Source organism: Centrocercus urophasianus, unplaced genomic scaffold (assembly GCF_019232065.1).
Source record: "Centrocercus urophasianus isolate 14NV4802_14NV808 unplaced genomic scaffold, USGS_Curo_1.0 seq_11, whole genome shotgun sequence".
Lineage (NCBI taxonomy): Eukaryota > Metazoa > Chordata > Aves > Galliformes > Phasianidae > Centrocercus > Centrocercus urophasianus.
The window spans coordinates 49,660,881-49,673,255 of record NW_024884253.1 but is presented as its reverse complement, the minus strand read 5'-3'; the positions used below and the strand labels follow the sequence as shown (position 1 = coordinate 49,673,255).

The 12,375-nt window shown below is 35.2% G+C and overlaps 1 protein-coding gene across 1 annotated transcript in view; it reads left to right on the top strand.

The window, feature by feature from the left end:
• Nucleotides 1–1,350: 1,350 nt before the first annotated feature.
• Nucleotides 1,351–12,375, top strand: part of PIEZO2 (piezo type mechanosensitive ion channel component 2) — a 236,754-nt gene continuing 225,729 nt past the window's right edge. Inside the window, exons 1-2 of the mRNA XM_042839118.1 lie at nt 1,351–1,369; nt 1,452–1,547. Of these exons, the coding sequence (XP_042695052.1) occupies nt 1,351–1,369; nt 1,452–1,547 (115 nt within the window). The remainder of the gene's footprint in view (nt 1,370–1,451; nt 1,548–12,375) is intronic.

The following is a 12,375-nucleotide window of genomic DNA, read 5'->3' as shown; positions in this document are numbered from 1 at the left end:
AGGATGAGAGAGAGGCCTTCCAGAGGGATCCAGATTTCTTGGAGAACTGGGAATCAGCAGTTGTGTGAAGTTCAAAAATAGGTGCTAGATTCTGCACTTGGGATTGAGTAATACTGGACACAAAATCAAACTGAGAGATAAGTGGCTTGAGGGCAGCACTGCAGAGAGAATTGGAAGTGCTGGTGATAGCAGGCTTAATGTGAGCCAGCAGCATGCCTTGGCATCAACAAGGCAAACCACATTTTAGGGTGTGTTAAACGCACCGTAGCGAACTTGTCAAATGAGTTGATTATCCCTTCATTATTTACCATTCATGTGGCCTCACTTTGAATGTTGTGTCCAGTTCTGGTCTGCACAATATAAAAAGGATCCAGAGAAGTTTAACCAGGCTGGTTAAAAGGCTGGAGGGAATGCCCTATAAAGTGGAGCAGCTGGGGCCACGGGGTTTTTAAGCTTGAAGATAAGGAGGCTGACCTTTGCTCTCCACAGCTTACTTGGGGGTAAAACTGGAGAGATAAGTACTCATCTTTTCTTATTAGTATCCTGTGACTAGATGTGTGGGAATAGCTCAAAGCTCCATTAGGGGAGGTTCTGCCTAGACATTAGGAAAAATACCTTTACTGAGAGGCTAGATAGAGACAAAAACAGGCTTCCTAAATAGGTGGTTGGTGCACTGTGCATGTTTAAGAGGCATTTGGAGAAAGCTCATAATAGTAACGTGACACTTAGACTCAATGATCTTTGTAGGTCCCTTACAAATGAATCTATTCTGCCTAAGAACATATGTATTTGTCAGATAAAGTCACGGAGCAGAACAATAATTGCATTGCTGCAGTTTTTTACTCTTTTATCTTGCTAAACATGTTTGATTATAGTTTTTTTGCAGTGGCAGAGTAGCTTTCTAAAGCACTAATCTCTTGAGGGAAAAAAATATACTTGAATGGAGATCAAGAAACAAGATAGGATAATAGGGAATGTACTGAAATTAAGTCACAGCCAAGTTATTTTTGTTTGTTAGTAACTCATAAATTTACTGCTGGTGGTAGTAGGCCAACTGATAACATTGATCCTTTGCCTTAGATGCTGGTATATTCTTAAAGAGAGCCCATGAATTCTGATTTATGCATCTCTGTATATTTTTATGGAGGATGGCTTTCTGAGTTTACAGATGAGAAATGTAGAACTTTGTGCTAGTAACTGACTGTACATCACTCCATACAAAGTCTTTGTAGCTTGAGTCTCTAGTGCTAAGCTTAAAATGTTTATTAATGTAAGAATACTTCAAGAGTTTTAATGTCATTGCTTATTTTAAGCAGCCACTTAAAGGCTTGCATAGAAATTATATTAAAAATGGTGAAAAGTTGCTACGGTAAATAAGAAATTCAAATTGTGATTACTCTATGCTGTTAAATTACATTATCTTTAAGCTGTATGTTCTTCTTTTCTCACAGCCTGTGCTTTCCGTTACAATGGACTCTCCTTTGTCTACCTCATCTACCTCCTGCTCATTCCTTTGTTTTCAGAACCCACAAAAACAACGATGCAAGGTAAGACGTTCCTTGATTCATTTTTAAGAATCTGTTGTGGACACAGTGCCTGCAAAAGTCTTGGTTAGTAATATAAGAGGAAGTATTTTTCCTCTTTAAGTGAGCTAATTTGTAATACATGCTATAAACTCAGATGCTGTAGTTAAACTTTAAGTTGGCTTTGGTGCTGAAGGACTTTCAAGCCTGATGCTTGTGTTTCATTTCCCCTCCCCCCACCGTGCAGCTAGGTACTGAGAGTTACTTTTTTGGCGCTGTTTCACCTGAAATAGTGAAATGGTCTAGGTAGAAAAATTGAGTCCCTGAAGGCATCTTTACTGTGCCTAAGGGGCTGGATTTGTAGTTACTGTTAAGAATTAAATTTCAACTCCGTCTTTTTACTCAGCTACGTTTAAGATGTTTATTTAAACTCTGTTGTTACCCTGATTTATTTTATTCAACTGTCTTGGTAAAAAATAATAAATTCTTTTTGATAGAGATGACAAGTAGCATCCATGTATCACATACTTATTAGACTTTTACAATTGTAAATATGAAAGCAATTGTACAAACCTATGAAGACAGAAACCATTTCTATCAAATATTACATTTTGCTGTTTGTGAGGCACCTTCTGTCTGCATAAAGAAGTGAGTTTTTGAAAGATAGCAGGGACAGTGTTGCAACTTGAGGATTTGCAATCTGTTAGGGGAATTTGCAGTGAGGATATGTTCACTTACTATTGTACTATTCACCTAGTAGCCTCTCAGATGAGATTGCAGATGACTGAATTTCAGTGTACTAATGCAACATATCATTCCTGTTCATGCTTTCCTGATTCTACTTCAGACCACAGTGAGAAATAATTACATAATGCTAAAGTAAAATACTCATCTCTCATCTTTTTGATGTAAATAGTGTGAAGGATGAGGTACCTTAGAAAACAATCTGGTTTCATGACACTACCAATGTAAAGGAGGCATATAAAGAACTTCTGATGCTGACTTTGTCATAATTCTACTCACAAATTCAGTCTCATGGCAATGGGAAATTTTAATCATTTTTTACCACTTTAATCAACAGTTTCTTAAAGAAACAAATTGGGAAATCTAGACTATAAGCATAGCGTTATCTGAGTTTACAGGACCTCAGAAATTCTTACCTTTTTTTTCTTTTTTTCTTTAAAAGAAAAAGGAAAAAATAAACCACAACTGTTGGGATTCCAGAAAGTTTTCCCAGATTTCTCTAGAGTGTAATAGAGTCTTCCTTCTAAGCATCCATTTTTTTGTATCGTGCATATGAATATAAACATCGATCTTGTTTTCCTAAGGAAAGAAATGTACAAAAATTTGAATTCTTTGAGAAGAGTTCTTGAGGAATCTATTCTGCTTTAGACAGATGCTGTGAGTTGTTCTCCTTTTTACTGAGAAGCAAGGAGAAGTTTCAGAAATAGCTTATGAACTGTTCATTAATATGTGGTATAGTGGCAGTAGCAATATTAATTTTTCACAAGTGGAAATATAACTTTTATTGTACCAACTTTTACTGCTGTTTTCATTAACCATTAGCATAAGTAGGAAGGAGAGAAAAATAAAGAGAACCACCTGTTGGTGTGTAAGGTTTCTGCTGGTGCAGATTTTTACCCAGCCTATGTAAAGGGGTTCTGTATAAGGAAGACCACCTTCAGATTCTTGCAGAGAGAAGCAAGGCAGAGTTAGATCTGTGCCGTGCAGACCTATCCTAACTATGATGACTCACTGTTTTTCGTTTATTTTAGCTAGGATAGATGTAGATCCTTTTTATAAATATTTGAAAAACTTACCAAAATTATATCCTGCCACAGCTTACTTTATTTAGATGAGTGTCTGTATTGGATTAACCCATTCTGCATTCTTTTTTTTCGGTTTTTGTAATTATTTCCTGTGACTATAGTGGTATTAACTGACAGAGGTATATGCAATGTAGATTATACAGTCTCAACACCTGAACTAAAGGTGAAGAAGTGCAAAAAATTGCATGAAGGTAATTGTACTCCTAGTTTTTAATACATATATGGGATGAATTATAGGTAGAGCTAAGTCAGATTTCCAAGAATTGCTTACAGCAGCCCCTGGTTCTGAGAGCTTACAACATGATGTTATGATGTGGAATCCAATAAAAATCATGACAGAGATAGATCTGAATTAGACCAAATTTTGAGTCTTAGAGCATTTAAGTGTCTTGGCAGAATTAAGAGTAAGTTGAAAACTAGGGCTCTATTAAGATCTGGCTATTAGCTATGGAGTCCAAAAATCTCACCCCTATTTGAAGGCGCCATCATCGTGAAGTGTTACTGTACAGGAGTGAAAGAGATTTGCTTAGCATCTGTAGTTCATACCTTAATTCCTGGATTTCTGTCATGTCTTTTCGTACTCTTTTACTTCCCCACATCATTTTACACCCCATTGCTATTGGTCAGTCTAAGAAACTAACATATTGACTTTGGGCCAGCACCTGTACCAACTGAGTAGGTGTAGCTGATGTTGACTGTTTAAGTATCCAGTATTACTTTGGGCCAGTAATAATAGAGCTAAAGATAAATAAAACAAGCGTAAAAGGTAGGAAATCCCACTCTAGGTAAGGCTGTCAGTCATTTTTACAGCATTGGTGAGCTTAAGTTTCTCTTAAAAGTGCTGAAGGTGACAGATGAGAGGGAAGTGTCCACTGAGGAATTTGGGTGCAGCTTCCCAGTTAATGTGCAGTTACCATGTTGTTTTTGTGCGTTTTATTTTTGCTGACCCTTTTCTACCACAAGAAGTGACTGACAGGAAAAAGAGCCATTTTTTTTAGATGCCAAGAGTAATTGTGTAGAGATACACTTATCCTCTCTTTTTTAGAGACAATTCAATATATCTGAATGTAACCATTTTGGGCTACTATTACTGTGACCATGTTTAATTCTGTGTGAGTGTATGTGTGAGTCTTTCTAGAAAATGTGGAAGGATTTTTTTGATGTCCAGAGAATGGAAAATGAAAGGGAAATCTATAACTATTTTAACTAAAACTAGCCAAACCATCATTAAGTCAAAGAGTCAAAAGTTGAGTAAAAGAAACTTCATTCAAAAACAAAAGAGCACAAAACCACTATATATTATACTTTTTTTTTTTGTTTTGTTTTTAAAAATCCTTTCCATTCCTTTCCATTTCATTCACATGAATAATATTTTTGATCTTTTCTCCTATTTCTGTTTTGCTTAACTCATTGTTAAGCCTTGGTTGCCTTTGATTAAGTCTTTTGTTTAAAAAAATAAATAAATAAATAAATAATCTTGAGTTTTCTAATCTTCCTTCCATGAATATTTTCCTTCCTTGTCTACTGGCTCGCTCTACTCCCCAGTCACAGTCTCTGACCAACTTTCCTACCTCTTGTTCTTCTATCTGTCTTCTCACTTCATCACCTTATACCTAGCAGTTACTGATCTTTTATCCATTGCACTTAGGGTTTTCTCGATAGAGAAGAAACTATAGAACACAGTTATAAACTCTGTAGTTATAGTCTGAAGTAGATGATATCAACTTAGATTAATTTTTGTTTTGTAAGAAATCTGAACCTCTAGATACCCTGGGGAAAAAAAATTCTATATTCTCTGAAACATTTTGGTTAGTATTTAAATCTTAATAAATTTTGGGTTTTTTTTTCTATTTTTTCTTAAACATTTAATATCCTTTAAAACTGATTACTAAGATAAAACTTATTAATCCTTGTCTGTGGGGAAGAGACTCAGCATCCTGTTTGTATGTGCTCAGTATATCAGCTTTAAGATATCATACTGCTTTGCCCTATCAAAAATATGAACGTCTTCTAAGGTAAAGGAAACACCTCCTTCAGTTAGATCTAAAACTCTGAGTTATTTGAGTTTTAGCTGAACATGCTGTTTTCTGAAGTGTTTCTTAATTGTCCATAGATCTAGCTGAATACAGGAAATTGTATTCATGAACTTTTATGTGCAGCTGAAAACGTATTTGGTTAACTGTCTTGTTAAGCTCTGTCTATTACTTGTAATACTTGATATCAGTGATTACAAAGATGATTAAACACCAAAATGTATTGTAGTGCCATGTGATTTTTAGGCTGTGGTTTTCTATATAATTTAAGTCAGTTGCTGATTATTTAGTTCACTGGAGGAAAGAGACTGTAAACTTTATAAAATCCTACTTTCCAACTGCTGATTTAGATTGTCTAGCAATCTAGCATTACTAGCTAGACACCTTTATGTGGCATTTTTCCTTTTTAAAAATTCTTTTCTGTAATAGGGGTGAGTTTATATGCAGTTAGTTTTGTTAACTTTATTTCTGGTATCCTAGACGTGGAAGACATGAACAGTAAAACACTGCAGCCAGCCAGTATGTACATAAACTAGAAAAAACAATAATTTCAGGTATGGACTGGATTTTGTTGACTGGTTAGTGGCAAAAGAAATGGGACTGTTTCTGAATGAAGTTGGCATAACAAAACTTCTCTCTCTTCTATGCAAAAAATATTACTTTAATACATACTGATAAGAATGATGTTTTGAAAATGTGTGAATTGATAAACTGATGAAAAATCCAAACGAATTTTTAATTGAGGTTTATTTTAAGTATCTTTGAAACAATGGTAAATAAATGGAATAGGAGACTTTTTGCAAATCTGAGAGGGCTTCTGATCTGTAATAATCTGCATAGAATTGTAAGATGCAGAAGGGCTACAGTGGCAAACCATTTAGATCACCATGTATAATCCAGGAGTTTTCAACACTGTGTTGATCCAAATGAATATAGCAAAAAATATTTCTACAAACATTATTTTGATTTAAAATAATAAAAAAAATTAAGAAATTATCCTATGCATATGCTGCAGTTTAATGCATCTGTTTTATTAGCAGACCATTCACTCTCAGTTGCACTAATTTTCTAAATTGTAACACTAGCTTTAGTCATTTAACTTACATAATTAAGTTATTGATTGGGTCAACCTACACAGCCACTGAACAGTAGGTTTCTCGTGATGGTGCTCTGAGAGACTGTTTGTGCATCCACTGAGTCCATATATCTTAAATCAGATGTTCAATTTCAAATCTCATCTGCGTTATGTTGCACTGAGGTTTTTGGAAAAAAAAAGATAGGGAATTTAAGTGAATATTGTCATGTGATACTCATGAAAGGAAGTTTATTGTTGAACTCTGAATTGTACATGTTTGCACTTCATGGCTGCATGTTTTGTAGTACAAAAATGTATCTGCTTCAGAGCAGACACCCAGCTCAGTTTTCAAGAATTCTTAACACTGCGTGCACAAGAACTGCTGCCCAAAGCATATATGCAGAAAGCAATAGGAAATAACTTCAGGAAGAAAAGTTAAAAAAAACAAAACAAAAACAAACAAACAACAACAAAAAAAAAACCACCAAAAAACCACCAAAAATAACAAAACAAACACCAACAGCCCAACTAATGACTAAATAAATGCTGTGCTCCCAAAGCTAAAATGCTGATTTCAAGCTATACCTATAATTTTTTAACAAAATTCACTTAGCTCCTTAGTCCTCTAAAAATCTCATCCTACTGACCTACTGATGATAAATTTGATATTTAAAGCTACGTATAGGCATATTCACAAAGAATGAAATGCTTAAGGAATGTAACATCTTAATATATTCAACAGGTAGAAAATGGACCTGTCCTTAATGTCTGTTTCTTTTAAATGGTGATATATGTAGATATACATCTTTTTCTGCATTGAAAATGCGAGAAGAAAAGATTGAAAAGTTTTTTTTTTTTTTTTTTTCTTTTTTTAACCATATAAACCAGTTCTAACAGTTTTTCTATTCACTATTAATAGGATTTCAATATTCGTAACTAATTTGGGGACTTTCAGCCATTCTGGTTTCATTAAGCTGTATGCATCAAAAAATGAATTTGTAGGTTGGAGATATCAACTCTGATTTCAGAAAGAAAAATGCTCACATGGTTTCTGTTGACTGCTTTGGAATGAGATTCAGTTAATTGTACATCTGAAGGCTTGCCCTAATTTTGTTGTAAGTTGAAAATGTAGCAATTAGCTACTCTAGGAAAGGAGAAATATAGGCTTAATATTTTAATTAGCTTTTACAAACATATTTCAATAAATTCTTTGTGTTTTTAGTTGGCACTGCCTGAGTTTTGACCCTTTTCCATTTGTATTTACTGTTTCTATACTTTCAAGAATGCTATCATCCTTATTTTACCACAGAGATGATTTATTCCTTTATTACAAAAATGATTTATTACCTGCTATCCTTAAGTGCTCAGTAGAAAGTACTCTGGGCAATAATAGAGATGCTGACTCTCTATTATGGCGGGCAGAAAGCTATGTAAGATGTCCTTAGAATTACTGTGTGTCTTTGTAGAAGCCCAAAGAATTGGTATGAAGATTTATTTATAACTCAGAAAATGCTTTTCAGCAATTAAAAATGGGTTTCTACTGGATTGAGCATGTGTTTTCCTATGGAGGCATGCCAGGCTGCTACATAAACATCCTTTGGCTGAAAATAGTCCATCTCAGCTAGGTTTCTTCACTTCCAACATTATAAGTATTCTCTTGGGAGGGAACAATGATGTGCATTATTTATAATCCATGGGCCAAATCCTGAAGTGCTTATACATGGAAGTTCTAGAAATGGATGAGTGAAAGTGAAGCAATACCTTTAAATTAACCAACTTCAGTAACCCTCTTGTGTCTAATGAGCCAGAAGACTGTTAGTGATCCTGTGTGCTCTCTAGCCATTTAATGTCGAAATGTTTTCTTAAGAAACAAGATAAAAATCTCTTCAATTAAGTGAAAGTGTTCTCGTAAGAAGTATTACGCTGACAGCACGGAGAACAGAACTCTCGCGTGTCTTATGTTATTGCATATGATAAAAAATACTTGTGCTTTTATCACTGTTTTGTAATGCTGTTCCCAAGTAGGCTATTCCAGTCTGAGAGGGTTGATTCTGGTTTCTGGGTTGCTTTACTTTGTCATTTCCACAAATGAAAATGTAAACAAGGACTCTCATTAAGTGGTTGATTGGATCGTGTGTCCTGTTTTCATTATCATTGTTATGGGAATGCTGGTAACATTTTATTTTTATACAGCTTGTAAAAGTTACTTTTCAAGTCTTTTTTCTTCTTTTTTGAACAAGTGCTAAAATAATAAAAAAACTGGTCAATTATCTTCCTTATCAGGAAGTAATAAAAAATAAACCTTTTCTTGTTTGTACATTTTGAAGCTGAAAGGATAAAAATGGAATCTAATCTAGAAACAGTATGGTAGCTGAGGTAGCTTAGAAGAAACTCTCATAAGCTAATACCACTAAAGCATGAAGAGAAATTTCCTCATGATTTAGAGGAACACAAGAATAAAAAAGTGTTCTTTTTATCTAGATGTGGAAGTTGAGCGCTAACAAGAATGCTGTCCTGAATGGGCACACTTCCTCAAATTTGGGAACTAGTAGCGCCCCAGAAAGAGAGAATTTTAAACTGAATGACCTTGTGACATGTTTTTAAATTTAACTGAATGATGAAATTTTAATAACAGACTTCAAAAATCATATAAAAATAGCAACATTTTAGTATGTATGGGATTGAGTATGTATCATGGTACACTGAAATCCTAGAACTGATCAGTTAGCCCACAGATTTTGTTGGGAAGGAAATAGTGCTCCGTATATCAGAGAAGCAAAACTTCAAGATTTTGTTCTGTTTTCTGAATTCTGAAGAAATTATTTTTCTTGAGTTAAATGTTATGCACTTCTTTTAGCTTGTTGTGATGCTTGTATGCAGAATCTCACAATTCTGTCTGTTGATTATGACCACCAGGGGTATTTGTATATTAGTTTGTTTACTGGCTTTATGTGCATTTTTGTGTATTTCAGAGAAACAGGAGGAATGTGACTACAGTTTGGGCCTTGGGCAGCCTGGTCCAGTAGTAAATGTGGAGGCTTTTGGCCCTGCCTGTGGCAGGGGGGTTGGAGATTCGTGATCCTTGAGATCCCTTCCAATCTGTGATCATTCTGTGATCTGCATCTACTGTGGAGTCATTCAGAACTACAAATTACATTGCATGAAGAATCGCAGAATGGCCTGGGTTGAAAAAACCATAATAATCATCAGTTTCAACCCCCAAAGCAAAGAAAGCAAAAGGTTAATAAGATCTGGCTGATTTCAAATAATACTAATAACACAATAGATGTGAAATAGTTATGGGATACTGTAAATTGGAGATAGTGATTCTAATAGCTGTACAGCCAAATCTTTCCCTGTTGCAAACAGTTTCTCAAAGAATTATTGACTTGTGAAGAGCCAGTGTTATTTTTAAATTTGGTTTTAGAGGGACACTAACGTCAGAGAGAATTGGTCATCATCATTCTTACAATCCGAAGTTAACAAAAAACAGCCTGTAAGTTTCCTTAACCTTAGTTGCAAAATTAGTGTAGGGAAACTAGATAGTGAAACTCTCAACCATTTCACTGTGGTGACATTTTCTAGTTAAAAATTCAGTCACGTTTTTAGAACTCCCATCTTAGGTGCAGGTATCTCTTAGAGATGAAATCCAGACCAAACTTTCTGGCCAACCACCCCAAAAAAGATCATCAAAAATAAACAGTTTGCAAGGAATGAGTAAAAGGGAGGGAGGGGTGATCTATAAAGAAACACTTCTTAAAGATCAGGTAATTTTAGTATGAAATAAGATTTGCCAGAAGTCAAGCTGACTTAAACCCTGCAAAGAAAATGGAAACAAAGTGTAAAACTGTTCTTTACATATATATGAATATATGTAATAATGAAAAAGCACGGCTGTAATAAAATAAGGATGGAATAGGAGTTAAACATAGTCTAGGTATGGTCAAAAGAATAGTGTGCTTCAGTTCTTAATAAGAACAGTAAATAAATAGAAAAAGGGCAAAAGTGCCTGCTGGGAAGAAGGCTGGAAAAAGGAGTGTTACTGAACATGAGACAGAAGTTAGACTCAGGGACTTTCAATGCTTAGGTTTTAAAGGCTGAAAAATCTTCCTGAAAGTGAGTGTAACGCCCTAGATGGAAGAATGAAAACATTATCTAAAATGCTCAAAGACTGATGGCATAATCTTGCATCTGGACTGCTATGAATTTGTGTTTTGCGAACTTTAGAATAAATTTGGAAGAGAAGAATATCTAAGTTAGAAAAAGGAGATTGAAATGAGAATGGGTTTTTTTAAACTATGCTGTTCTAAATAACCTAGATAATGTTTGATAAGGGGAATTCAGGCAAAGGGCCAAGAAGGACTGTGTGGAGTGTGGAGACTCATGCAAACAAAGATGCTAAAGATCCAGAAAGAATTAAACATACCTCTTTCTCTTTTATCTTGTAATAACTTTTTCCTATTTCCTTATGAGGGGAAATCATTGTTTTGGGCTTAAATGGGGAGAGAGTGGAAAGGTAGAAAGGCTTATTCAGTTTAACAAGGATGCTGGCACACTGTGTAATGACTGCATATGTGGTGGACCATGGGTTAGAAGTTTCCTAAGTGTCAGCTTCTAATAAAACAGAGAACATGAAGATCATCTCAGTTTAAAGAGGAATACAATCCATTTATGTTCCAGTTTCTATCTTGTGGTCATCTGTCATAGAGGGAAGTAGAATGTGGTGATCCAGCCGATGCCTCCAAGCCCATGTTACCAAAATCCTTTGTTTAATGTCTCTAACAATCTTGTATATAAACCGTAACAGTCTGAGGTTTTGCAGAGGTTTGCTACCCACATCCTGATCAGTTTGAGGGTGGTTAGCATGTTCTGTTATGCTGGACTTGAAACTTTTTAGTGATTTGATTAAGATGATGGATGGTTTTGGAAGACTTTGGAGCATTATTGCAGTCATCTCATCAGTACTGTGGTCAGGAGTCAGAACTATTAGATTCATTTATGGTAGGGGAAGTGTTAGAGGATGATGTTTAGATTTTGAAAATAAAGCAGTAGGAAAAATACGAAACACGTTTTAAGCTCACATTTTCTCACTTCTAATAGTGAAGAAAGGAAGAAGAGAAAAAGACAGTAAAATATTAGGTGTGTTTTTATTATTGTGGTTGATCTCTAGGTAATTGGAATTCCAATTAAATCTCTAGTGTTTTGTTTTTTTTTTTTTTAACGTCAGTGCAGCTACTCCTATTTATTCTGCTGCTGCATTTGAATCCAGAGTCTGAATACCTAGGAATTGTAGAGCCTTGAATAGTGATTTAGGTTCCTGTTACTACTTTGTGATCGATGTTGTGCTTTCATGGCATAACATTCCTCACAAAGGTAGTTCTTGCTAAATGAGTGCTGTATCCTTTTTTCTCTTCTTTTTGTTGAAGTAGTCTGCCTTTCCTTCTCCCCATTGGTTGTTTGATTTAAGATGTTTGGGGATCAGGGCTTTGTATTTACATCACCTATTGCATTGGTGTTTCTACTGCTGTGTTGTTTTCATGAGCAGAGAGCTAGTGTTGTGCTGGGGCACTGACCCATAGTTGTCCCTTGGTAGTAAGTTTATGAACAAGCCAGGAGGGCACAGTGCATAGATACTATTTATGAAGTGCTTTTTTTTTTTTTTTTTTTTTTTTTAATAAGCTTTTGAGAGTAGAGGAGTTAACTAGAAGATTCTTGAGTGTTTACCAGTTGTGCTTCCAGTTGTTCTGAAGATATTTAGTACTGCACTGAGCTTGGTATCTTGAACTGTATCTAGAGAAATGCCTGTGCAGGTGGTAGATACCTTACTCAGCCTGATAATCTGTCTGGCCATCATGGGCAAAGAATGAGGATTGAAAAGAGCAGCACAGTTCTGGTATTGGATGTAGGTGTCCTGA